The 27,662-nt window shown below is 54.8% G+C and overlaps 2 protein-coding genes across 4 annotated transcripts in view; one reads left to right on the top strand and one right to left on the bottom strand.

Annotated features, from left to right (window-relative positions):
- The window catches only part of LOC138817614 (growth arrest-specific protein 6-like), a 28,412-nt gene extending 8,894 nt beyond the window's left edge, over nucleotides 1–19,518 (top strand). The window contains exons 4-15 of the mRNA XM_070008076.1: nucleotides 597–659; nucleotides 6,047–6,169; nucleotides 6,829–6,951; nucleotides 7,986–8,108; nucleotides 8,984–9,105; nucleotides 9,947–10,065; nucleotides 10,273–10,462; nucleotides 13,182–13,346; nucleotides 15,556–15,724; nucleotides 16,919–17,091; nucleotides 17,936–18,164; nucleotides 18,997–19,518. Coding sequence (XP_069864177.1) covers nucleotides 597–659; nucleotides 6,047–6,169; nucleotides 6,829–6,951; nucleotides 7,986–8,108; nucleotides 8,984–9,105; nucleotides 9,947–10,065; nucleotides 10,273–10,462; nucleotides 13,182–13,346; nucleotides 15,556–15,724; nucleotides 16,919–17,091; nucleotides 17,936–18,164; nucleotides 18,997–19,151 — 1,754 coding nt within the window. The 3' untranslated portion in view covers nucleotides 19,152–19,518. The remainder of the gene's footprint in view (nucleotides 1–596; nucleotides 660–6,046; nucleotides 6,170–6,828; nucleotides 6,952–7,985; nucleotides 8,109–8,983; nucleotides 9,106–9,946; nucleotides 10,066–10,272; nucleotides 10,463–13,181; nucleotides 13,347–15,555; nucleotides 15,725–16,918; nucleotides 17,092–17,935; nucleotides 18,165–18,996) is intronic.
- An 80-nt stretch (nucleotides 19,519–19,598) lies between these two features.
- Nucleotides 19,599–27,662, bottom strand: part of LOC138817615 (transmembrane protein 255B-like) — a 31,629-nt gene continuing 23,565 nt past the window's right edge. The window contains exon 9 of one of the 3 annotated variants that reach the window (XM_070008078.1): nucleotides 19,599–20,884. In XM_070008078.1, the coding sequence (XP_069864179.1) occupies nucleotides 20,852–20,884 (33 nt within the window). In that variant the 3' untranslated portion in view covers nucleotides 19,599–20,851. Of the gene's footprint in view, nucleotides 20,938–23,830; nucleotides 24,163–27,662 lie in introns of those variants that run through there. The other 2 variants (XM_070008080.1, XM_070008079.1) reach the window with 2 other exon arrangements.

The following is a 27,662-nucleotide window of genomic DNA, read 5'->3' on the forward strand; positions in this document are numbered from 1 at the left end:
GCCTGGCAAACACACGGCCCCTATTGCAGCCCCTGGTACCCTACGGCCCCTCGCAGAGTGTCTAGACAGCACCTCAGACCTAGGAAGACTCAGGATTAAGATGTGTCTTCAGTGGGGACTGGGGAAGGAAGGATGACACAGAGTAAATATTTTGAAATACATTTTGAAAGCAGATTACTACAATTGGAATAGATTGTTTAAAATGATGAAAGTGGAACAAAGAAAACCCTTGAAATTGTCTTAGAAAGGAGGAGGGGAAGAAGTAAGGATGACGAAGGGGGTGAGATTGATTGGGACATGTTGTAAACGTGGAAATGTAACAATGAGACCCCCTCTGTATAACTAATGTAAGCTAATTATAGTAATAGAATAATGTCTCCTTACAGCAGCTACCTTGACAGAAGGTCACCCTTGTCACCACTGAGTGTTTTGTTCTTGTGACAGCCAGGCCAGAACGTTGTCATAGGAGGATGCCAGCCCTAGGTGGGGCAGACAGCAAGCACCCCAGAGCTGCTCAGCTGCTGTTGGCACAGGCTCTGATGCTGGGCCCACTCTAGGGTGGATGAGTGACGTTGCCATTTCTTTTTCTTTTGTAGAGTGCATCAATAAATATGGATCTCCTTACACCAAAAACCCGGATTTTGCCGCATGTGTTCAGAGTGAGTATCTCCTTTCTCACTGCAAGTTTGTGGGCCAGGCAGCTGTCTTCCTGGTTGTGATTGGCAGGCAGCTGTCCTTCTGGTTGTGATTGGCAGGCAATTGTCCTCTTGTTGTGATTGGCAGGCAGCTGTCCTCTTGGCTGTGATTGGCAGGCAGCTGTCCTCTTGGCTGTGATTGGCAGGCAGCTGTCCTCCTGGCTGTGATTGGCAAGCAGCTGTCCTCCTGGCTGTGATTGGCAGGCAGCTGTCCTCCTGGCTGTGATTGGCAGGCAGCTGTCCTGGTTGTGATTGGCAGGCAGCTGTCCTCCTGGCTGTGATTGGCAGGCAGCTGTCCACCTGGCTGTGATTGGCAGGCAGCTGTCCACCTGGCTGTGATTGGCAGGTAGCTGTCCTGGTTGTGATTGGCAGGCAGCTGTCCTCCTGGCTGTGATTGGCAGGCAGTTGTCCTCCTGGTTGTGATTGGCAGGCAGCTGCCCTCTTGGTTGTGATTGGCAGAAGCATGTGAATATTTCTGTAACCACAAGGAATTGTTGGACCTCCCACATCTGCTCCCTTTCTACTGACTGAACTTTCTTTTTCTTTTTCTTTTCTTTTATGCCGGTTCTGGGGCTTGAACTCAGGACTTGGGGTCTGTCCCTGAGCCTCTCGCTGTTCAAGGCTAGTGCTCTATCACTTGAGCCACAGCGCCACTTCTAGCTTTTTCTGAGTAGTTTATTGGAGATAAGAGTCTCATGGAAGGGCAAAACCAAACCGTTTAAATAGGGATACAGGTGGACCCATTGCAACAATGAGATGTACAAGTCGTTATGTCAAAAAATGAACTTTACAACTTTGGCTGGGGGGGGGATGGGAAGAGATGAGAAGGGAAAACAAAGGAGGAGGCAACAATGCTTGATAAGAAATGTACTCATTACCTTGCCCATGTAATTGTAACCCCTCTGTACAGCATTTTCACAATAAAATTTTTTTTTTAAAAGTCTCATGGACTTTCTTGCCTGGGCTGGCTTTAAACTGTGATCTCAGCCTCCTGAGTAGCTAGGACTACATGTATGAGCCACTGGTGCCCAACTGAACTTTGTTTTTAAGAAAGCAAATTGTTTCTTTCTCAATGAGCAATGGATGTGCATATTGCCAAGTTTAAACCTTTCAGAAGGCTGTGAAAAGAAAGTACATTTCTACCTTGACCATCTATTCATCACTGTGGTGAACAGCTCTGAGCTGTCTGTTTGCATGTAGAGCTATGGAGGTATGTGTGGAAAACTTTGTTTCTCACTGGGCCATACCCTTATCATGTCACTGCATAGGTTGGAGACCCCACTCACCAGGGCACGTGCATTCTTTGTGAGGTCTTAGTCATTCCTAACACTTGGCTTAGCCTCTGTGTGTGTGTGTGTGTGTGTGTGGTGTGCCTATGTATGTGTAGTATGTGTGTGGCGTATGTGGTATGTGTATACATGTGGGAGGTGTATGTGTGGTATGTGGTGTATGTGTGGTATTTATGGTATGTGTGTATGGTGTTTGTGGTATGTGTGGATGTGTGTGTGGCATGTGTCTGTATGGTATAGTGTGTGTGGTATGTGTATGCCTGTATGTGTGGTGTGTGTATGTGTGGTGTGTATACATGTGTGGGGGGATGTATGTATGGTATGTGGTATGTGTATATGTGTGGTATATGTGGTATGTGTGTATGGTATATATGTATGATGTGTGTGGTGTGTGGTGTGGTGTATGGTGTGTGTGATATGTGTGTGTTGATAGACTTTGAGGTTATTTCTAGTGTATTGACAGACTTTGAGGTTACTTCTAGTTTCTGTTGTAGCAAACAGGATTAGAGTAGTACCTTGTGTGTCTCTGGCCCCCATGCCTCTGTGGAGCGGGTGGGCCTGTGCCACCTAGAAGATGGGTGTGGGCAGGGGAGCCCACTGCAAGGGCTTTGGTCAGGTCCGGCCTGCAGTGCTCCTTTTGCCTGGCCTTGCCTGGCCATTGTCCACCACAGGGACCACAGGCACATGCTGGGTGCCACCACCTGGTGTGGAGCAGATGCCCTGGCCACTCACTCACTGCCTCTAAGGCTTCTTCCTGCTGAGCCTTAGGAGACATCGTCACAGCCCACCAGGCCACCCGCTCGCACTCCTTGCTCCTTCATAGATTGTCTTATTTTGTGTCCACGGACACACATCATAGCTTGAGCCTTTTGGTTATCTGTTATTGTTGCAATAGCATAGCGCACAGGTCCCACTTCCAAGTTTGCCAGAGCCCAGTCCAGCCCCATACAAGTGCTGGCCCTCGCAGGTCTGCTAGGAGCCAGTGGCTAGTGCTGGTGCCAATGTGGAGGTGATGGCCATGTCCTGACTGACCTGTCTCCTGACATGATTAGGAGACATGGCCACATCCTGACTGACCTGCCCCCACCCCCACCCCTCATGGTCAGGAGATGTGGTCGCGTCCTGACTGACCTGCCCCCGCCCATGGTTAGGAGACATGGCCACGTCCTGACTGATCTGCCCCCCCCACATGGTCAGGAGACGTGGCCGCATCCTGACTGACCTTCCCGCCCCCTACATGGTCAGGAGACATGGCTGTGTCCTGACTGACCTGCCCCCCCATGGTCAGGAGCCATGGCCATGTCCTGACCTGCCCACCCCCCGCATGGTCAGGAGACATGGCCGTGTCCTGACTGACCTGCCCCCCCATGGTCAGGGGGTATGGCTGGGTCCTGGCAAATAGTTCCTCTAGAGAGCAAGGAAGAGGCATGCTATTGGCGCGGTGAGTGAGACCTCAGGAACAGCTCTACCCTAGTGGAAGGTGTTAGCCCCTGGTCTTGGGACAGACTTTCTAAGAGGTGACTGACAGTGCAGGCCAAAGTCAAGGCCAAGTTACACTAAATGTCCCTGCGTGCTTGAACAACGTGACCCCTTCCTCTGTGTGCATGGTTCAGTGGGCTCTTCCTGCGGCGGGCACAGTGTGGACTGTGAGGGGGTTGTGGGTAGCCAGGCCCTTCAGTTACCCCCAGCCCTGCCTCCCGGTGGCGAGGCGATGTGGGGTGTCCTGAGCTTGGCTTTACCCTGTCCCAAATGTCACATGACCACCACAGCAGTGTGAGAGAGGCCAAGCCAGCGTCCGGGATGGAATCAGCTGGCCAAAATGGCGTGGATGGTGAGAAATGCTGACCCTGGTCTTCATGCCCTGGCACTCTACCAGCCAACCCAGTGCTCACGGGTAAACTCACTCACAGTGGCCAGCCAAAAACCATGGAGCAAGCGTCTCAAAAGAGCGTCGAGACAAGCGTTTTGTAGTCAGGCTGAGGCACGCTGTGGGGAGCAACAAGAACTGCAGCAAAGCAAGAGCACCCAGGAGTTCCCAGGAGCCCTGACTGGCTGGCCGGCCTGCTGGTAAGCCTGGCGCCTGCTTAGTTTCCTGGCTGAGCACAGGTGGAGTCTGCCAACAGTGCTGCTTCCCTCACAGATCCTGGATGAGCTCAGAGAATGCAGCCTCCAGCCTCCTGACTGGCTTCCCCCATACGTGATGGGAGCCAGCTCTGTCCAGAGTGGAGGTGCAGGAGCCTGGAACCCACCTGGGACAGGTCTGGCTGAGAGCTTGCCACAGGTACCTGTCTTCCTCAGAGCGGAGCACATGTTGGTGTGAGTGCCCAGTAGACCCTCGGGGTCTTGCCAGGGTCTCTCCCAGGAGTGTGCCTGCTGGTTCCCAAGCCCCATTTGCACTGTGGTCCTATTCTGTTCCCTGTGACTCCGGTGGAAGGAGTGGTAGCAGGCGAAGAGAAGATACCAAGAGTCATCCACTCAGAGAGCCACAGAAAACTCGTACAGTGTTTATGATGGCTGCTCACCATTGAAAATACGCCAGTGCCAGTCTTCACTTCCTCCTGAAGGAGCAGCAGTGCCATCCACCACATCCTCAGTGTGCCCATGTGGTCTCACGCAGGAGGAGAGGCCTTCCCTGTCCTTGGCAAACTGGTGTGGCTGTCCCCAGAGGAGATGCTCCTCAGGGCCCTGGTGCCAGGCTGAGGACACTGTGAGCTGAGCTGGTGTTGAAGAACGTAAATGTCCCGGTCTGCGACTGGCCTGGTCCCAGCATGGCGGCTGTCTGGTTCTGGTTTGGGGGGGTTGCAGGTGGCCATGGACCTTGAGCACAATGGGAGAATGAAGCTGGTCATTCTTTCCTATTCCACACCCCATAACAACCCTCAGCTGGTACCCTAGAGGGGATAGAGTCATACCCTGAGAGGACAGGATGCAGAGCATCAAGGAATGAAATATTCAGTATCCATGTGTGACAGAACAGCATGCTCAGTCAAAGGCAGGAAATGGTTCTACGCAGGAATCTCTGGAACCTCTGCCCCATGTTCTACATCTCCCATGTGTTCTGCATCTCCCATGTGTTGTGACTTCCCTGTGTGTTCTGCACCTCCCCAGTGGGTTCTGTGCCTTCCCTGTGGGTTCTGTGTCTCCCCCGTAGGTTCTGCATTCCCCTGTGGGTTCTGTGTCTCTCCTGTATGTTCCCCGTCTCCCCAGGTTCCCTGTTTTCCCTTCCACCCAGGCTGGCTGCTGGCAAACAGGAGCCCTCCTAGCCAGGCCACAGACCCCACACCCCGCACCAGCACAGCCACAGTCCTGGACCTTCAACACTCCAGGCCATGCCTACATGGGCTCAGCCAGCTGCCATAAAAGGATTCTTGGAACCCTGACCATAAAAATAGCTTTTTCTGCAATTCGTCCAATCTTAGTACTTTGTAACTCATATGCAGTGTTTTCCTGCCCCTACCAGAAGCATGGGTTGTGGGTCTTGAACTCTTGGCTGTGTTGAGACTCTCTAGAGGAGAGCAGCTATGTTGGACATTTAATTATAGGTCCTAAACTGTAGGCAGAAGTTGTATGGCTCAGCCAGCTCCCTGCCCCTACTTTGCCAGCTGGTGTGCACTGACCTAAGGCCTTCATGCTGAGATGCTGGGGGGTGTTGGGGTAGGCATGGCTGTTGAATGACCTTCCTTGTCCATCGGTGAACCTGGGGTCTCGGGCTGTGTGGACTCCACCAAGGCTGTGCTTGGGGTGGGGGACGTCCGAGGCTGTCGACCCTGTAGGTGGGCAGCACAGGCCTGCTGGGGAGGCGGGGTGTGCCCGTGGGCCTGTGGTTAGTCGGGACCCTCGTGCGCCTGTCCTAGGGATCCTGGGGCCTATGGGCCTCGCCACCGCGTGGCTCAGTGGGAGGCCAGCTGCTCTTGGGCTCTTGGAACTGGAGCTGGCCCCGGCTGCCTCCTTGCCTGAGGTGGACAGATGTCTGTCTCAAACCGCTCGCTCGCTGGGACCCCACTAGAGGTCTGACAGGCAGCTCGGGAGCAGCTCTGATGCCCTTTGTGTCTTCCATCCTAGACTTGCCTGACCAGTGCACTCCAAACCCCTGTGATGAGGAAGGGACGGAAGTCTGCCAGGACCTCATGGGCAACTTCTTCTGCAAGTGCAAGAGCGGCTGGGAGGGCCGGCTCTGCGACAGAGGTGAGGCCCCTGAAGTCTCAGGACAGGGTGGCAGTGGCTGTGTACGATGTGTGCTCTAACCCCGCCCCTGCCCTTTCCTGACCCTCATATGCTGGGTCCGGTCCCAGTTGGCTCAGCAGCCTGCCTCACTGCCTCCTTCTGTGGGCCTGGTTCTATTCACTCCCCTGGGGTACTGAAGCCAGGAGGCTTTCCAGAAGCTCCCAGAGAGAGTTGCAGAGCAAAGGCTGAGCCAGGAATAGGTATAAAGTGAAGAAAATGCCCCACAGGCCTTGTCACCCTAAGGGGACTCTGCCCTGATTCACTAGACATGCAGCACGGGAGAGAGCTCTGCAGAAGAGAGGCTACAGGGCCCGTGCAGGCGGTCTGCGGCGGGCCTGCTCAGGGCCTGGATGCTAGCCAGACTCTGTGGAGGTTGTGGCTCCTGGGCAGTGTGTGTGGTTGGGCTGGCCAGGGGGCCCCCTCTTAACTTCCATCCACACCTGCATGTGTATAGGGACGCTTGGGACTGAGCCTGTATCTGTCCCTGGCAGCAGGGACTCAGGCCTCCCTGGCCCTCTGCTGTCCCCTTTGTCCACTGCAAGGCCAGCAGGTGGGCCTTGGAGGGAGGCTACAGTAGAAGTGTGCACAAGCCTCAGAACCCTCCCCTGTTGTGTGTCCAGACATCGATGAGTGCGGCCAGGAGAATGGCGGCTGCAGCCAGGCCTGCCACAACAAGCCAGGCAGCTTCTACTGCACCTGCCACAGTGGCTTCGCACTGGCCTCTGACGGCAGGACCTGCCAAGGTAAGGCCCGGCTGGCCCTGTCCATGCTTCTCACACTCTCTTCCTTTCCTCTTCCTTGGGAGGGGATGGGTGTCCTTTGGAGACAGCCTAGCCTAATGATGCAGCTGTAGGTAGTGCCTCCTTCCACAACACATTGCCTGCTCTGAAGGCGACACTTCCTTGTGGCCTGCCGAGCATGCAAAGCTCTTCAAGTCACGCAGGGAAGTCAGGCAAAGATGCGGGCCTGGGCCCCATGTCTGCACCGGTTCTTTCACACCTTCATGATCGGTTCCCTCCACCCTGCCTGAGAATGCAGGGGCAGCTCTGCCCACCACCTCTTTCCACTTCTGCTCAGTCGGGGCTCCTTGATGATAGAGCCAGACTGGGTCCCTGAGGAAACTCAGAAAACCACTTCCCAGGTGTAACCTCCACCCAGACCCTGACATGGCTGTGGGCTGCACAGGAGTGGCACCCACTGGCAGGAGGGGGCATCTGGCCTGCCCAAGGGTGTCCCTGAGGCCCTGCAGCCAGAGCACCATGTACAGCAGCTATGTGAGTGTCACAGACAGGCATGGGGCAGGAGAGGCACCAGGGACTGGAGGGGACTCTATCACGTGGTGACAGCATCCCATCACCCACCTCGAAGTTTCCATTCCTGATGACCAAGAGCCAGTTCCTGGATGCTGTGCAGGCCTGCCTTCCTCTCCTCATCCTCTCTGTGCCTGGAGTGGAGCTTCCTCCAGCTGTTGCTTTGCCCTCGGCCTTCACTGGGTAGTCTACTTGGCCTGCTCTTCCAGAGTGCAGCAAGGACACCTCGCTGGACTGATCCCGCGTGACGGCTCTCACTGTCTAGCACTGCACCAAGCTGAGCTCACAAGGCCCTTGGTGCACATAACAGGGGTGTCAGGGCTCCTCTCTTCTCCTTTTCTCCTCCTTTTGTTCTTCCTCCTCTCTACCCCCCTCTGTCTGGGCCCAGTGGCCAGCCGCAGCCATCCTGGTCCAGTCTGTACCCTGCTCTCTATGGCCGCAGTCTGTATAGCTGGCTTGTCTTGCAGATATTGATGAGTGTGCAGAGTCAGACGCCTGTGGTGAGGCACGCTGCAAGAACCTGCCAGGCTCATACTCCTGCCTCTGCGACAAGGGCTACGCATACAGTGCCCAGGAGAAGGCCTGCCAAGGTACCGCAGGCCACAGCCACCCCATGTCTGGAAACATCATCCCTGCCTCCACATGGGCTGTGTTGGTGACCGTAAGCAGGCCAGTGCTATAGGAAGCCACGACCACGCACGGGGCAGGGGAAGGCCAGCACATTTCGTGGGGGTCTCTCTGCACTGTCAGAGGACTCTGAAACGGCCCTCCTCTCAACACCCCCATAGTGGGGTTATCTACCTCTTCCCACACATCTGCAGGTACACGCACTCCTGAGTGTGCACACACAAACATGACCCATGCAGCCGTGTACATCGTGTGCATGCTCCATCAGTTCTGGCTTCTCAACCCTGTGCCCACATGTAAAACTGCCTTGTGCAATGCAAGTCTGCACCACGTCCTGAGGGTACAAACGATGGCCCCTCTGTCATTACTCCTGGAAGCTGGCCCCAGTGGACAGCAGTATAGCCCGGTGCTTCCTGGGGTGCTGAACAGTCAGGAGAAGTTAGGGTGGTATGGGCCCACACCATTACCCCTACACACAGTAACCAGGGTCAGAGAAAGAGGGAAAGGACCTCCATTCCCTCTCTGACCTAGTGCTCAGCCTGAGCTCCATGCCCTAGCCATCTTCAGCATGGCTGCAGTGGGTGGGGCCCAGGGGGGAAGGGCAGAACTGCAATGGTAGGGGGGCCGGAGGAGGGGCAGAACTGCAGTGGGCGGGGCAGACCTGTGGTGGGTGGGGCCGAGAGAAGGGGCAGAGCTGCAGTGGGCGGGGCCCAGAGGAGGGGCAGAGCTGTGGTGGGAGGGCCCTGGGAGATGCTTTCAAGTCACGTTCCCACGTGGACATAGACTTTCCCTCGGTGGATGGTGCATGGCACCCACTGTGCCCCCCTCTGCCTGGCAGATGTGGATGAGTGCCAACAAGGACGCTGCGAGCAGACCTGTGTCAACTCCCCCGGCAGCTACACCTGCCACTGCGACGGGCGCGGGGGCCTCAAGCTGTCCCCAGACATGGACACGTGCGAGGTGGGTGGACTGCCTGCGCCTTACAGGGACCATTCTCAGCCTCTGCACAAGACCCCTCACCACTGCAGGGTTTGTGGGAGACACCCTTCCAGACGTGAGGCTTTGGGATTCCGAGGTCATTGTTTGTGTTCATGAAATCTCCTCAGGGACCAGACTCCCCCATCAGCTGGCCATGGCACAGCCCCACGTGTGAGGCCCATGCGTGAGACCCATGTGGAGGTGCACAGTGGGTGCAGCTGTAGTGTTCCCAGTGTTCCCAGCCTGGCCTGCCGGGCACTGGCTGCTCTGCCCCCCACCTCGGGGGGTGTTGTCATGCCAGGGCTGCAGGGTGGGAGGGACACCAGAGCAGCCCTTGCTTCAGTGCCCACCTGGTTGGTGTGGGCGCAGAAGGACTCCTCTACCATTTGCTGTCCCGGAAGGTCAGCTACACCTGCTTTGGTCCCCTTCTACCTTAGGGCAACCAGAGAGAGAAGGGAACATTCTTGGACCTTGGTGATCAAGACAGTTGGTTTTTAGGATTTTCTCTACTCTGTAGCATTTCCTAATTTAGAAAACAAACACTCGTGGGCATTGGTAAGAAGAGGCAAGGGAAGGCCACAGGATAGCTCTTCAGGTGTGCTGGCCATGACCTTAAAATCTTGGTCCTCTGCCCAGAGGCCCAATGCCTGACACCTGCCTTTGGTTGTACCAGACTCGGATTTCAGGGCAAGCAGGTGGGGTGGGCAATCATGCCACCCAGAACACCAGCTGGTCAGATGACCTCTCCTAAGCAGCTAGGGTCTTAAGATTAGATGAGAGGGGCCACAGGACACCCCTCCTAACTCTCTATCCTGTCTGGCAGGACATTTTGCCTTGCGTGCCCTTCAGCATGGCCAAGAGTATGAAGTCCTTGTACCTTGGCCGCATGTTCAGCGCAACTCCTGTGATCAGACTTCGTTTCAAGAGGCTGCAGCCCACCAGGTGAGCAGGTACCGGAGAGCCAGAGGTGTGCTGGATCCTGTGGTCAGAGCCACGGCAGCCTGCAGTAGTCTCCAGCACCCCCAGATAGGCACCCGTGTTCTGGAAAGAGTCCTGGGTGCTAAGGTCAAGTACTGGGCAGCCCCGCATCATGGACTCGTGCCCAGCTCTGGCTGCCTGTGCTGGTTTATTTCTTGGTTCTGTTCTCAGGCTGGTGGCTGAATTTGACTTCCGGACCTTTGACCCTGAAGGGATCCTCCTTTTTGCTGGAGGCCATTTGGACAGCAACTGGGTGGTCCTGGGTCTGAGGGCTGGGCGGCTGGAGCTGCAGCTACGTTATAACGGTGTCAGCCGCATCACCAGTAGTGGGCCAGTCATCAATCACGGCATGTGGCAGACGGTGAGTGCCGCGCTCAGGGCTCTCCCTGACTTGGGCATTTGGGACACATCTCCAGACTTGATGGCAGCCACTCCTAGGAAAGACACCACGTGCTGGTTACTTGTTGCCCTCAAGGCCAGTGCTGAGCTTTAGGATGCTGCCTTATATCCTTGGCAGCCTTTCCTCCCAAAGACCTTGTGTGGGAACTGTGGGTCATGAGCCCCGAGAAGACCCATGGGCTGCAGAACACAAAGAAGGAAGCTCGGTAGAAGTTCTACCAAGCTTTTCTCTGTCATCTTCAGATTAGCAGGGGTGCTGCCCTTGGCTTTGGCCTCTGGCCCTGTAGAGTCAGGGTGAGGCCACACCAGGGTCCCAGAGGTCACAGCCACAGCCTGTCCAGATGGCAGGTGCTTGGTCTTGGATATACACCTTGCTCTTTCTTGGTCTTGGATATATACCTTGCTTTTGGTCTTGGATGTACATCTTGCTCTTTCTTGGTCTTGGATGTACACCTTACTCTTGGTCTTGGACATGCACTTTGCTCTTGGTCTTGGACATACACCTTGCTCCTGGTCTTGGATGTACACCTTACTCTTGGTCTGGAACATGCACCTTGCTCTTCGTCTTGGACATGCACCTTGCTCTTGGTCTTGGACGTACACCTTGCTTTTGGTCTTGGATGTACACTTTGCTCTTGGTCTTGGATGTACACCTTGATTTTAGTCTTGGACATGCACCTTGCTCCTGGTGTTGGCCGTACACCTTGCTCTTGGTCTTGGATGTACACCTTGCTCCTGGTCTTGGGTGTACACCTTGCTCCCCAGTCTCTAAGCAAGGTAATCTGTCTTGACAGAGACATGAGGAACTCAAACTGGGAAATGATGGAGAGGGCTAGAGTCCAGTCAGAGAAGGTGAGAAGATGCTAGGCACTGTAGAAAAAGTGCCAGTAATACCCAGGGGCAGGAGGAAGCAGTTAGGCCATGTGGCTGAGAGCAAGCAGGGCTTGGCACTACTGCCCCTGAGCATGCCTGTGTGAGGGGAACATGCCTGTATGAGGGGAGCACGTCTGTGTGAGGGGAGCACGCCTGTGTGAGGGGAACAGGTCTATGTGAGGGGAGCAGGGAACACGTCTGTGTGAGGAGAGCAGGCCTGTGTGAGGAGAGCAGGTCTATGTGAGGGGAGCAGGTCTATGTGAGGGGAGCAGGTCTATGTGAGGAGAGCAGGTCTATGTGAGGGGAGCAGGCCCGTGTGAGAGGAGCATACCCGTGGGAGGGGAGCACGCCATGGGAGGGGAGCAGAGCCCTGTGCTTGTCACCTCTTGAGGGTCTGGCCCCGCCTCAATCTTTCTACAGGGTCACAAAAGAGCCTGAGCTGGACGGTGGTGGCCGGGTGCTACCCCCTCAGTAGCCATAGAGCAGATAAAGTAAGTCTGTAAAGGAAGAGTAGAATTCTGGACCTGGCATTATGTCTACAAACATCTTTGAGCACAGTGTTTAGCGTGTGGTGGGAAGTTAGCGCTGTGGAAGACAGGATACCCATGGCCACAGTGCCTGTCTAGACAGTGACATCCTCACCCAAGGTGTGATTCGACGTGGCTGCTCATGACAACACCTCTGGGAAGTGGTTGGAGCGAGGCCTGCACTGATAGCTGAGCACACGGCTGTGCTTGCCGTGTTGAGAACTGGAGGGAAAAAGCCTGTTTGTTCAGGGAGTCTTAGCTTGGTGAGCAATCTCTAAAGGAGAGCAGGGGCCAAGGGGTCTTGGGAAGAACCCTGGGGGTTTGAGATAATGACTGCTAGCTGCATAAAGGTCCCGGGAACAATGTGTGCTCATGAACATCTCTGCATTTGTGCTACATCGTACAGTAAGAAGGGCTCAAACACCGGGCTTGCTTGGGGGCACAGCTTGACTTCCAGCTTTGAGGTCAGTGCTGTTTCACCCTGTGGTCTGAGTAGTTCCTGTGTAGCTGCATTGGCACTACAGGAATGTGCTCCCAGCCACAGTCCAGAACCATAGACTGAGAACAGTCCCCTCAGAAAGGGACAGTGAGCAAGTCCCGTGGGCTGCTTTACTGAAGATGTATGGAGTAGATGAGATAGGCCAGGGCTAGATTTTGGGCTGAAGCCTGACTGTAGGCAGCCTCAATGGATGGTCTACTTTGGTTTCTCCTCAAAGAACATGTGGGCATCACATACACTGGTGAAGTGACGGTGAACTTTTCCATGGGAGCCTTCTGTGATGTGTTAATTATCTCACATGTGCTGGGAAGACAGCATTTAAACTGGAGGGAGAGGTCTTCATGTTCACAGCCCTGACTGACCTCAGAAGAACTGCAGTGGTGGTCAGCACAGCCTCCTGTACCTAACACTAGGGTGCAGACACCCATTGCAGACGAGGTTGAGCACAGCCTGTGAGTTCAGGGCTCTCATGGTCGCGGGTGGCCATGGCTGTGGTCTAATGGGGTTGGAGTGTGTGGACATGAGTGGCGGTATCTGGTCTCATGGGGTTGGGGCATCGTGGTCATGGGTGGCCATGGCTATGGTCTAATGGGGTTGGAGCATTGTGGACATGAGTGGCAGTAGCTGTGGTCTCATGACATTGGGCACCTCCTAGACAGTGGTGATGACACCTGGTCTCTCCTTCAGTCAGTGCCTCTGGCCCAGGTGACATGGACTCAGCCTTCACCAGTTGGAGGAGAGGGTGCCTCCATCACCTGTGCTCACAAACAGGTCTCCTTCAGATCTCTGTTGAGGAGCTGGAGCGGAATCTGGTGATCAAAGTGAACAAGGATGCGGTCATGAAGATTGCTGTGGCTGGGGAGCTGTTCCAGCAGGATCGAGGTCTCTATCACCTGAACCTCACAGTGGGTGGCGTGCCCTTCAAGGAGAAGGACCTCATCCAGCCTGTGAGTACTGCTCCTGCCTGGAGGGGACAGGAGGGGCTCAAGACTGTGGGAGTAGCTGGTGGAGAGCTCTCGCTCACCAGCCCTGTGATGGACCTGGGAAGGACAAGGGTTCCCAGGCTGGTAATGGACCAGGGAAGGACAGAGGTTCCCCGGCTGGTGATGGACCAGGGAAGGACAGAGGTTCCCAGGCTGATGATAGAGCAGAGGAGGACAGAGGTTCCCAGGCTGATGATAGAGCAGAGGAGGACAGAGGTTCCCAGGCTGGTGATGGACCAGGGGAGGACAGAGGTTCCCAGGCAGGTGAACAGTGATTAGCTCTGTTGCTAACTATCTCCTCTTTTGAACCCAGTGTGTGTTTTCATTTGAGAAATGTCTGTTTTGCAGTATAAATAAAACACAACACAGTCTTTTTAAAAATGTTTAAATATAAGTGATTATAGATCTCAAAAAAAAGCCCTACATTTTTGTTATCTGTAAGTAGCTGCACAAAAGGGTTGCCATTCAACAAAGCAGGTGGTGCATACAGCACATCTTGACCAATGTCACCCCTCCCATCCTTTCCCCATCCCTTCTCTACCCACCCCTTCCACCAGTTTTCTTAGTTTGGTAGCATAGTCCTAGAGTTTTATGACTGCCTTCTCCCACCCTTTCTGTCTTCCTTGCTGTCCTCCTTCCCTTAACCCCACCTCAACCTTTTTGAGTGCCCATTTCCTAGTATTTATTTTGTTGGACTGTGAGTTAGCCTTTCTAAGGAATTACTCCACTTGAGTTCTCCCCTGAATCTACCATATTTCCATTGATACATTTGTGTATATTTGCATACTCCCTTGAAGTGTTTATTTACATTTTATGTTATTCTAGCTTCTACATATGAGAGAAAACATGCAGCCTGTGTCTCTCTCTGGGCTGGACTTACTTCACTTAACATGATTACAAAATTCCATTGTGTGTGTGTATGTATGTGTATATATATATACTATATATATATATATATATATATATACATATATACACCCACTCACACATATATATGTATATACCATATCTTCTTGGTTCATTCATTCATTGAGTGGCATCAGGGCTGATTCCATGCCTTGGCTATGCTGAATAGTGCTGCAATGAACATGGTTGTGCTGATGGCTTTACTGTATTGTCGTTTGTAAACTTTTGGATAAATGTTCAAGAGAACAATTGCTGGATTCGTTCTGTCTAGTTTTTTGAGGAACCACCTCACTGCTTTCCAGAGTGGTTAACAATTTTACGTTCCCACCAACAATGTACTAGGGTTCCTCTCTGCCCACACTTGCACTGGCATCTGTTACTGTTTGTATTCTTGATGGCCATTCTAACTGGGACAAGACTGAATCCCAGTGTTGTTCTGGTTTGCATTTCCTTTATGGCCAGTGGTATATCTGACAATGCAGTCATTTTTTTTAACAAAAAAAAATCCAACTTGTTAGACAATTCCTAAGAACATTTTGACTGACTGCCAGGATTTCCAGAGGAAAGAAGCTGCTGAGAAAAGGACAGTATTGGTCATTTCTCAAAGTCCTGCCTTTTCCTGTTCTCCCCACAGCTCAGGTTTTATACCTTGTCTCTGACTCCCAGTTGGCTAAGGCTAGTGGCCAGACCCCTTGGTTTTGGGGTGTCTGTGTGAGATAGAAAAGCAGGCTTGGGGTGGAGTGGCTCTGAGGGACATTTCTCAAGAAAACCTAAGGGGCTGTCCTGTGCCAGCGCACAGAGCCAGTGCCATCCCCTGTGACGAGGTACAGGCAGTGTACCTTGCTCACAACCATACTGTGAGTGAGACTGGAACTGAGCTGCAGCTGGCAACCCAACCTGGAGCTGTTTTCCAGCCATGCTTCACAGGCAGCAGGCGAGAGGGAGGCGTAGTCACAGCGCGTGCCCTTCCCACACCCATCCAGGCAGGTGGCAGAGGCCCCTCATCTCCTAAGTGAGCCTGGATGCAGATGACACAGAAGGGCTGCCCTGTGCAGTGCACACAAACCTTCTCGTGCATGAATGGAAGGTATACTGAGCCACCAGAAAGATGAAGAGTCCTTTTAGGAACAATGATCACAACGGAATTTTACCTGCTTTGCTGCCAGTGTTCACACACGCAGGCCAGGAAGGGACCGGCCAACGGCTCAGCCGGTGCCAAGTACGGGGCCGCCTCCCCCAGCAGTCTGGGACTCGCCTGTCTTTCTAGATGAACCCTCGTCTGGACGGCTGCATGCGGAGCTGGAACTGGCTCAATGGGGAAGACAACACGATCCAAGAAACCGTGAAGGCAAACACGAAGATGCAATGCTTCTCGGTGACCGAGAAGGGGTCTTTCTTCCCTGGAAATGGGTTTGCATTCTACAGCCTTGGCTACAGTAAGTGAGCCTGGCCTCCCGCTGTTGGGGGGCTGTGGTGGGTCCTCTAGCTGGTACACGCCAAGATGTGAACTGTTAGAACTGTCCTGGGACAATGGGAGGATGGCTGCGGTAGGGATCCGTGCTGACCAGTGTAGGTGAGCAAGGATCCATGCTGACCAGTTATAGACGAACAGGGATTCATGCTGACTGGTGTAGATGAGCGGGGTTCCATGCTGACTGGTGTAGGTGAGCAAGGATTTGTGCTGACCAGTGTAGGCGAGCAGGATTCTGTGCTGACCAGTTATAGATGAGCAGGGACTCGTGCTGATCAGTATAGGTGAGCAGGGATCCATGCTGACCAGCTGTAGATGAGTGTGGGTGAGCAGGGATCTGTGCTCACCAGTTGTATGTGAGTGCCCACCAGGGGGATGTACAAGGTACACACAACTCATCCTTCACAATGAATGATCTGTCTACATCCCCATTCCTTTCTAATGAGCGGCCTGTTTATAGCTTTAAAGTTTTCCATCCACATGCATTCATCTCAGTGAAATGTTGAGAATTGACTGCTACAGATGCTGTCTGGGATAGGAGAGGAGACTGGTTTGAGGAGATGGTGGTGAAAGAGCATGATTGGAGCAGGCTGGCTTCCCCCACAGACTGGCCAGTGGAGATCAAGGGTGGTGCAGGCCCATACCCATGGCCTTCTAGGCGCTTGGTGAACTTCCACCTTGCAGAGTGACCCGTGACAGTGGGTAGGAATGGAGAGGCTAGTGGACAGCGCAGGGCATGGGGTGCATGGACTCTTATGGAGGGAGCAGGGGCCCTGGGAGTTGGGGGGACAGTGGCCCTCAGGCTCACCCCCTGGATCAGGTCTCAACAGTTTGGGAGTCACTTGAGCGCATTTGAAAGCAGGGTGCTGTTGGGGGGGGGCAGTGCTCACTGTCCTCAAGTGTCCCTGGACCCTGGTGTTGACATCGGGGCCCAGTGCAGGCGGTCCCCTCCCGTCCCACTGCAGTTGTCTGTTAAGACCCTGGGCCCTATGGGCTCAGGCCGCCATGGTGCTCTCCACCTATCTTTCCGCCAGTCAGTGCCTCCACTGCCAAGGGCAGGCATGTGGACTGTCCATGTGGCCTCCCTGCCCTTGCGCCGCCGCTCACTCTGCCCCCTGCTCCATGCGTATCGCCTGCTGATGGGCTGCTTTCATTGCAGCACGGACCTCCTCGGATGTCGGGACAGAGACGACCTGGGGAATAGAAGTTGTGGCTCGGATCCGCCCTGCCACCGACACGGGGGTGCTGCTTGCGCTCGTGGCTGACGACCACGCAGTGCCCCTCTCTGTGGCCCTGGTGGACTACCACTCCACAAAAAAGCTCAAGAAACAGGTGAGCCCCACCCCTCACCGGCCCCTGGGCTTTGCCCTCTGCAGTCCTTTTGCCTGACCGCCATACCCAAGGGCTCATCCCAGCCCAGCACCTCCACCAGACCAGGGCCTGCACCCGGCAGGTGCCTTCTGCTTTGTTTAGAGTTGTCATGTGATCACAGAGCACAGTTGCAGTGTAAGCCATGGTGGTCAGGGTGGTAGAACGAGGGCGTGAAACCAGGGAGAGTGAAAGCCGCTGTGGCTGGGGTATCCAGGTATCCCCCAGAGCTCGCAGCACAGTACAGCCCATAGCACAGTACTCACAGCCCACAGCACAGTACTCATAACCCGCAGTACGGTACTCATAGCCTGCAGTATGGAACTCATCCCACAGCATGGTGCACAATGAGCCCGCAGTACAGTACTCACAGCCTGCAGCACAGTATTCACAGCCCACAGTATAGTACTTATCCCGCAGCACAGTACTCAGCCCGCAGCACAGTACTCACAGTCCGCAAACACAATATTCACAGCCTACAGTACAGTATTCACAGCCCACAGCACAGTACTCAGTGAGCCGGCAGCACAGTACACACAACCCATAGCGCAGTACTCAGTAAGCCTGCAGCACAGTGTTCACAGCCCACAGCACAGTACTCAGCCTGCAACACAGTACTCACAGACTACAGCACAGTACTCAGCTGGCAGAAGGAAAAGACATGGCCCTCCATTACCTCCCAGCTGCCTACCACGCACAAATCCCAGTGCAGGAGTGGACCCCAGCCCACCCTGACCCACGACCAGCAGGGAAGCGTGGAACATCTGGCGTCCTGACCCTGACCCTGTCCTCCCCTCTCCCCCTGCAGTTGGTGGTCTTAGCAGTGGAGGACGTTGCCCTGGCTCTGATGGAGATCAAGGTGTGTGATGGTCAGGAACACGTGGTCACGGTCTCCCTGAAGGCGAATGAGGCCACTCTGGAAGTGGATGGCACCAAAGGCCAGAGTGAAGTCACTGCCTCCCAGCTGCAAGAGCGGCTGGCCATCCTGGAGACATACCTGCAGGGCTCTGTGCTCACCTTCGTGGGGGGCCTGCCAGGTAGGTCCTCCCTGTACTGGGTGCCTGCACTGGGCCAGTGGGTCAGCTTCCTCCTCACATCAGCTCTTATGCATGGTGGCTTCAGTTAGAGACAGGGGAAGTGTATAAAGGTTCATGCACCAATCTCAGTGCTATCCAGGCCATTGCTGACCCTGGATAAACATCTGTTATCCGGGCTGAGGACAGGGCATGGGTAGGCCCTGGTCCATCAGCCCTACGTTCCCTTGTCCCTTGAAGAGCATCATCTGAGAGCCAGTTAGACCAAGACCTGGAAGGAGGCTGGATGGACCCTGGGCTGTGCCGGTCACCCGGCACTGTGAGCCAACAGAGTGGCCAAAGGCCCCTCCTGGGTCCCACATGGGCTACCAGCAGTGTCCTGCTCAATCTTACAGACCCAGAACAGAATGAGGGTGTCATCAAACTACAAATTCCTTACTGGTTATCCCAAGCCAAGGTGCAGTAGAGGACCAGATCCTCCCATCGTGAGCTAGTCTCTACGCCAAACAGCGGGATTTCTGTCCTGATGACCTGACACAGACATCTCAGATTTAACCCCAAAGGTTAGGAGAGAGAGGAGAGCAGGAGACTGACAGCAGCATGACAACTGGCTCAAGGACAGGCAGGGAGGAGCCTAAATTGACACCTGGGGGAGGCATCTGCAAGAACTAGAGGGGCACATGGTGAGCACCTGGGGTGGGTTTGCATCCAGACAGGGATGATGATGTAGATAGATCCAATGCCCCACTGGGAACTCAGCCAGTGCCCAGGGTGCTGAGGGTGGGTTCTGGCCAGCCTGGCTCTGCCAGCTCACGGTGTTCATTCCCATGGCCAGGGGTGCCAGTGACATCCGCGCCCGTCATAGCATTCTATCGTGGCTGCATGACACTGGAGGTAAACCAGAAGCTCCTGGACCTGGATGAGGCCGCGTACAAGCACAGTGACATCACTTCGCACTCCTGTCCCCCAGTGGAGCACTCCACGCCTTAGACTAGCTGCCTCAGGACCCAAGAGCACGAGGCCACCGGTGCCATGCTCCAAGCAGAAAGGAGTGAGCTTTGAGTGCAGCCCTTGAACACTGGAGCGGGCAGGGCCGCCCCGCCTCACCAGCTGCTTTCCTTTGAGACCTTTCTTTGCCTGTACCATATCTGTACATAGTGGACTGGTGTTGGAGGCCCGAGGCCCACGCCCTGCCCATCAGCCTGAGGGAACCTGGCTGCACAGGGGAGGATGTGGGAAGGCCAGGATTGCAGCAACGCAGACTTGAAGAAAATAATTCTTTTTATTTTTATTACCACATGCTTCTTTCTGACTCCAAAATATGAAAAAAATAAAATATTTACGGAAGCCTTTTTAACCCTGTGTTGACTGCTGTCTTCTCTTTGGGGTTTATCAGCCCGTAGCAGCTCTTGAGATAAATGGACTTAAGAGGGCCAGGGCATGGGGACCACATCTGGAGGTGGTCATGGAGGTCAGGACACTGTGGATCACAGCTGGAGCTGGTCATAGAGGTCAGGGCACTGTGGATCACAGCTGGAGGTGGTCCTAGAGGCCAGGGCACTGTGGATGTCATCTAGAGGTGGTCATGGAGACCAGGGCACTGTGGATCACAGCTGGAGGTGGTCATGGAGGCCAGGGCACTGTGGATGACATCTGGAGGTGGTCATGGAGGATCAGGGCACTATGGATCAAAACTGGAGGTGGTCATGGAGGGTCAGGGCACTATGGATGTCATCTGGAGGTGGTCATGGAGGCCAGGGCATTGTGGATCACAGCTAGAGGTGGTTATGGAGGCCAGGGCACTGTGGATCACATCTGGAGGTGGTCATGGAGTTCAGAGCACTGTGGATGACATCTAAAGGTGGTCATGGAGGGTCAGGGCACTGTGGATTACAGCTGGAGGTGGTCATGGAGGCCAGGGCACTGTGGATGTCATCTGGAGGTGGTCATGGAGGCCAGGGCACTGTAGATTACAGCTGGAGGTGGTCATGGAGGCCAGGGTACTGCGTATCACATCTGGAGGTGGTCATGGAGGCCAGGGCACTGTGGATGTCATCTGGAGGTGGTCATGGAGGCCAGGGCACTGTAGATTACAGCTGGAGGTGGTCATGGAGGCCAGGGCACTGCGTATCATATCTGGAGGTGGTCATGGAGGCCAGGGCACTGTGGATGACATCTGGAGGTGGTCATGGAGGCTATGGCACTGTAGATCATATCTGGAGGTGGTCATGGAGGCCAGGGCACTGTGGATCTCATCTGGAGGTGGTCATGGAGACCAGGGCACTGTGGATCACTTCTGGAAGTGGTCATGGAGGCCAGGGCACTGTGGATCTCATCTGGAGGTAGTCATGGAGGCCAGGGCACTATGGATGACATCTGAAGGTGGTCATGGAGGCCAGGGCACTGTGGATCACATCTGGAGGTGGTCATGGAGGCTATGGCACTGTAGATCATATCTGGAGGTGGTCATGGGAGGCCAGGGCACTGTGGTTCTCATCTGGAGGTGGTCATGGAGGCCAGGGAACTATGGATGACATCTGAAGGTGGTCATGGAGGCCAGGGCACTGTGGATCACATCTGGAGGTGGTCATGGAGTCCAGAGCACTGTGGATTACATCTGGAGGTGGTCATGGAGCCAGGACATGTGGATCACAACTGGAGGTGGTCATGGGAGACCAGGGCACTGTGGATTACATCTGGAGGAGTTCATGGTGGTCAGGGCACTGTGGATGACATCTGGAGGTGGTTATGGAGGCCAGGGCACTGTGGATCACAGCTGGAGGTGGTCATGGAGGTCAGGACATTGTGGGTTGCAGCTAGAGGCTATGCTAGGCTTTCCCTGACACTGCCCTGAGTCCAGGCTGGGTACCCCTGGGTTACCAGGAACCTCCCCATGTGGTTGATGACAGAGGTTCAGACTACATCACCAGAGGCCACAGAGCCTGTGTGTACTCACCCTGAGAGTGAAGTGAGTTGAGGAGGGGCACCCAGCTGTGCAGTTTAACCCAATGGGACCCTCAGGGCAGCGGTATGTGAGATGATGTGTGCAGGGTGACTGTGTGAGGCAGCTACAAGCAGAGTGTGCAGAGTGACTGGACTGGGTGACTATACAAGGTAACTGCAGGATGACTGTGTGCATGTGAGAGGTGACTGCAGGGTGAATGTGTGGAGTGGCTTGTACAAGGTGACTATGCACAGGGTGACTGTGCAGGGTGACTTCAGGGTGACTGTGTGCAGGGTGACTTGCAGAGTGACTGTGTGCAGGGTGACTGTGTACAAGGTGACTGTGTGCAGGGTGACTGTGTGGGGTAACTGCAGGGTGACTGTGGGGTGACTGTGGGGTGACTGTGCAGACTGACTGTAGGGTGACTGTGTGGGGTGACTGTGCAGAGTGACTGCAGGGTGACTGTGTGGGGTTACTATGTGGTGTGACTGTGCGTGTTGACTGTGCAAGATGACTGTGTGTAGGGTGACTGTGTACAGGGTGACTTTCAGGATGACTGTACAGGGTGACTGTGTGTGGGCTACTGTGTGAGGTGACTGTGCAGGGTGACTATGTTTGGTGTGATTGTGCAGGGTGACTGTTCAGGGTGGCTGTGTGCAGGATGACTGTGTGGGGTGACTGTGTGGGGTGATTGTTGTGCAGGGTGGCTATGTGCAGGGTCTGTGTGCAGGATGACTGTGCACAGGGTGACTGCAGGGTGACTGTGTACAGAGTGACTGTGGGGTGACTGTGGAGTGACTGTGCAGGATGCCTGTGTGCAGGGTGACTATGCTGGGTGGCTGTGTGCAGCATGACTGTGCTAGGTGACTGTGCAAGATGACTATGTACAAGGTGACTGTGTGAAGGTGACTGTGCAGGGTGACTGTGTACAGGTGACTGTGTACAGGCTGACTGGGAGGTGACTGTGCACAGGGTGACTGTGCTGGGTAACTGTGTAGGATGACTGTGTGCAGCGTGACTATGCTGGGTGACTGTGCAGGGTGACTGTGTACAAGGTGACTTGTGCAAGGTGACTGTGTTCAGGGTGACTGTGCAGGGTAACTGTGTGCAGGATTACTGTGCCTGGGGTAACTGTGTGGGATGCTTGTGTACAGGGTGACTGTGTGCAAGATGACTATGTGCAGGGTGACCTGCAGGGTGACTGTGCAGAGTGACTGTGTGCAGGGTGGTTGTGGGTGGAGTGACTGCTGCTGTTTGCAGAATGCCTGTGTAGGGTTACTGTGTACAGGGTGACTATGGAGTAACTGTGCGGGATGACTGTGTGGGGTGACTGTGCGGGGTGACTGTACAGGATAACTCTACAGGGTAACTGTGTGCAGGGTGACTGTGCAGGGTGGCTGTGTGCAGGGTTACTGTGTGGGGTGACTGTGCAACGTGACTCTGTGGGGTGACTGTGTACAGGGTGGCTGTGTGCAGGGTGACTGTGTGCAGGGTGCCTTTGCAGGATGACTGTGTGGGGTGACCGTGTGGGGTGACTGTGCAGGATTGCTGTGGGGGAGTGACTGTGCAGCGTGACAGCAGGATGACTGCAGGGTGACTGGGCAGGGTGGCTGTGTGCAGGGTGACTTTGCAGGATGACTGTGTGGGGTGACTGTGTGGGGTGACTGTGTGCAGGGTGATTGTGCACAATGTGACTGTGTGCAGGGTGACTGTATGCAGGTGACTGTGCTTGGTGACTGTGTACAGGGTGACTGCATGGTGACTGTACAGGGTGACTTGCAGGGTGACTGTGTGCAAGATGGCTATGTGCAGGGTGACTTGCAGGATGACTGTAGGGTGACTGTGTGCAGGGTGGCTTTGGGCAAGGTGAATGTGTGCAAGGTGAGTGTGTGCAGGCTGACTTGCAGGGTGACTGTGCACGGTGACTGTGTGCAGAGTGACTGTATACAAGGTGACTGTGTGCAGAGTGACTGTGTGCAGGGTGACTGTGCAGGGTGACTGTGTACAGGATGACTTTTGGGGGGTACCTGTATGTAGGTGGCTATGTCAGGGCTGACTGTGTTCAGGATGACTGTGTGCAGAATGCCTGAGGGTGGTGACTGTGCAGGGTTACTGTGTGCGGGATCACTGTGTGCAGGGTGGCTGTGTGAAGGCTGACTGCAGGATGCCTTGTGAGGGCTGTGTACAGGATGACTGTGTGTGGGGTACCTGTGTGTAGGTGGCTGTGTACAGGTTGTGTGAGGGCTGTGTGCGGGGTGCCTGTGTATGGACTTGGCAGCTGCAGAGGACTCCTGTCTTCTTGCAGACCACTTGCTTCTGGGCCTGGCCTCTGCAGTTCAAAGGGAAAATCCACTTCCTCCGCCCCAGGGCTGTGAGCAGAGTGAGGACAGTGGCTGCTTCACAATAGGTGGTCCTGCATCCCAAGTGAAGAGGAGAGGGTTGTGGTGGACTTGGACCCTAGGCCTGGAAGCCCCATGGTGGTCTAGAAGTCGCAGAACTGCTGAGCACAGACCCAGCAGGCGTGGGAAGCTGGACGCCCCGCTCTGCCGGGCCCGGAGCCCCATGCCACCCCCGCTGGGCCTCCCAGAGCTCCGGCTGTGAACCTCATGGGGTTCAGATCTGCGCCAGCCCTGTCAGCACAGCAACCCCCTTGGCCCTCTGTGGTTTTCTTTCTGGTTGGAGGCGGCTCTGGAATGTTCTCATGGAATGTTCTCAAGGAGAGTTCTCTAGCCAGTCCCACTTCTCCAAAAAGTCAGGAGGCCAAGAGAAGAGAGTCAGATGCTGGTGTTAGGGCTAGACTGCAGGATTCACACAGATACAGGTGTGACACCTGCTCCGGAGTGACCACATTCTGTCTGGGAGAGCCCAGGCTCCAGAGTCTCAGACTTGGTGGGCGCCAGGGCCTTATTCTATCTCCTGCCAAACAAAGCAAAAACCTGCCCTGGGCCAAACCACGAAGCACATTCTGCCAGCCACGGTCATGCAGCGTCTCCCTGTGTTCTGGGATGAGGAGGCTGTGGACAGACAGGGGTCTCAGGATGGACTGTGCTGGTCATGCTGGGAAGATAGGGAAGACAAGGAGAAAGGAGACCCATGGTCTGGGATGGAGGCTAGGATGGATTGCATTGTTGATGTTTAGGTTTGAGTTGAGTTCAAAGTTTTCTTTTTCAGGAAGAAAATAGTTATTTTCAATTTATGTTGTTTTGTGCTGAGCATTTCCCTGATGGGTATTTTTTTTGAAGCTTGCTTTATGCATGACCTTTAGCATTTCCCTGATGGCTATTTTTTGAGGCTTGCTTTGTGCATGACCTTTAGCAGCACCCCGTTTTCCCCACAGGCACGTGACCCCCTCGCCAACACACACACGTTGACAGGAAAATGTCTCAGGGCCAGATGTGCCTAAGAGCAAAGCATTTTCAAACTACTGACTTAAAGCAAAACATAATGTAATTCTGTCTCCCATTACACCACGGTATGGAGTGAGCCTGTACTTGTAAAGGTAGGCTGTAATCCCCAACTAAAAGACGTGGGAGTCACCCAGGAATACAGAGTCCCTGTCCAGATGGGCTCTCCCATGTCTCTGCAAATTCATGGTGCACAGTGGTCACCCAACAAAGAAGCAGACAGGACCCAAGCAGGCCCTGCAGAGATGAAAGGCTGTGTCCACTGGGACTGGGCCTGGTTTGCGAGTGGAAGTAGAGACTGCAGCATGTAAGACGTACACACACACTAGAGGGGTCAGGGGCTGAGACTGAGAATGCCGTGTTCAGTAAATCAGAGCTACAGTGGCAGAAGTCAGTCGCCTTTATAAGAAGCAACTAATGAGTCTACTGAGGCTGAAGAGCACAACCTCAGAAACTGCATCTCCTGAGCAGCCCACAGCATAACACGGCCATGCACAGCCATGTGTGCAATGAGCTACTCACAGAGCACACAGGCAGAAACAACCTGCCACACACAATAGTCAGTCTAACGGAGAAAGCTGACATATTCAGAAATGGAGCAACACATAGTAAGAGAAGGGTTGGCCACCATTGGAGAAAATGACTAGCACCCAACCTCATGGGAAGCCAGGAAGAGAACAGGCCCTTCAAGTCAGCATCAGGGGCAAAGTGACTTCTTCCAAGTGGGGCATTGAACCTGAGAGTAAGCACTGACAGCACATGTGCACTGATAGCACGTGCGCACTGACAGGATGTGTGAAGTGACAGGATGTGTACAGTGACAGCACATGTGCACTGACAGCACGTGTGTACCAACAGGACGTGTTCAGTGAAAGCGCATGTGTACTGACAGGCTGTGCACACTGTCAAGACATGTGCACCGACAGCACTGACAGGATGTATGCACTGACAGCACATGTGCACTGACAGGATATGTGCACTGACAGGACTTGCACAGTGACAGGACATGTACACTGACAGGACCTGCGCAGTGTCAGGATGAGTACACTGATCGGACAAGTACACTGACCAGATGTGTGCACTGACAGGATGTGTACAGTGACCAGGCCATGTGCACTGACAGCACGTGTGCACCAACAGCACATGTGCATTGACAGGACGTGTGCAGTGAGGTGAGGAATGGCCTTAGGGCTCTTATGCCACCACCTTGACCAGCCTGCGACTTGAGCCACCTGAGGTGCGTGTGTGGCCTAGGCCTCCGTCATCGAGGTTGGGCCAGGTCAGCCCAAAGCTGCACTGGAAGCTGTCATCTGAGCAGAGATAACTAGACCCAAGCTTGCAGCTCAGCAGCTTCCTCTGACCACAGGCTCTACTGACTTCTGTCAACCAGCAGCCTCTACCTGACCAGAGCCTCCCTCTGACCAGAGCCTCCACCTGATCAGAGCCTCCACCTGACCAGAGCCTCCCTCTGACCAGAGCCTCCTTCTGACCAGGGCCAACAGCTAACCAGAGCCTCGTCTGACAGCCTTGGCCACCACGTTATCACTGCCTACAGCACCCTGGCCTGTGCAGCCCGCCCCTCCCCAGCAGGTGGAGTCTGTCCTCTTGGCCATCCTGTCCCTGCCACACAGGAGGCACTAGTGGGATATGACACCTTCAGAATGGAATGGAGGGAGCCGGGCCTTCTGTTCCTCAGCTCCCCAGCGCCCACCTGGCAGGATGGTGTCAAGCTAGACACCGGCCTGCACCGGGGTACCTGACCTCAGGCTATCCCTGAGAACCCCCTAAAGGTCTGGAGCTGGGAATCTGTTCCTGTGAGGAGTGGGGTCCAGGCCCCCCCAAGACCCCACATAGGCACCCTATGAGAGCCACAGGCCAGGCCATGAAGGCCACCAATACTCCAGTCACATGGCTGTCCACGCGAAGGGACTGTCTACCTCCGGGGACGGGACGCTGGGGCCACCGCCAGGCCGTGGCGGAGTTGCCTGCATTCCTGGTGGCTGTGGTGAGAGGAAGACATTCTTGGGGGTATAAACGCAATCGTTGACCTTGGAATGTAAGATTTCCTAATGGCTCTTGGCTCCAGGCAGGCCTCTAAGCCCGTGCCAGGGGGACATGCATTAGAGTAGAGTATGGTGACAGGACATCTCGGGGGAGCTGGGACTCCCACTCCCCCTGCACATGTCTCCAACCCCAATCAGCACCAGGAGTGTGAAGCTGCTCCCTGAGGACTGGGAGACCATGGCTCCCCGAGGCAGAAGCTTTGCACCCTACAATTAGCTTCGTTGCTTGAAGAGACCCTGGGGCCTAGAAGACCAAGTGCAGGCCACAGCACCAAGACCTGAAAGCCAGCTGGGAGGCGGCATGAGGGCCCTGCCTGCAGCAGTGGTGGTGGCGGCTCTGGAAACCCCGCATCCTGCCGCCACCTCCGGAACCCTTGCTTTTTGCTGCTTACCACACTCACTGGTCTTTACGCTCACGGAGACACCGTATGCTCCATCCTGGGGGAAGCTGGCCTGTGCCAGCTCTGCCAGTGCCTACATTCCCACCTGACAAGGTGAAGACCAGGAGGCCTCTGCTCATGGTGAGTTGACTGCCACGTGTGGCCCAGTCCATGCCGTGTCTTCTGCAAGAGCCCCCTGGTGGTACTGGTGGGGACACAAGCCCCTCTCTCTGGGGCTAGCTTTGAATGACCTCTGACCAGCAGATCCTAAGCCCTCCAGTCCAGACAGAATCCTGGGGTCAGCTTTGCCCTGACTATTGCCGAGGTGGCCTCTGAAGGGGCTGAGGATACAGCCTTGCTGAAAGGGGATGGGGAGGCTGGCCTCCCTTTCCCAGAGCCTCCGGGAGGCCCAGTCATTCACACACACATACACACTGCGGACACAGCATGCTTCATCTGGGGAAACGCAGTCAAGACTCGGACTGTTTGGATACATTGCTGCTTCATATGAAGTCAAACCAGGTCTCCATTATGAAAAACTTTCGCATGATGGAACCGTGGTGGGCGACCCACAGAAGCTCCAGACAGTGCCCCAGCTCACCCCATCTCACCCCAAGCTCACCATGATCACTGGGGGCTGGGGTACAAGGATCAGATATGGGCAGGGAGTGGGCACTTAGCACTAGGAAGGGGCACGTGTGTCCTTATCC

Source organism: Dipodomys merriami, unplaced genomic scaffold (genome assembly GCF_024711535.1).
Source record: "Dipodomys merriami isolate MVZ:Mamm:240054 unplaced genomic scaffold, mDipMer1.0.p SCAF_70, whole genome shotgun sequence".
In the NCBI taxonomy this organism is placed as follows: Eukaryota; Metazoa; Chordata; class Mammalia; order Rodentia; family Heteromyidae; genus Dipodomys; species Dipodomys merriami.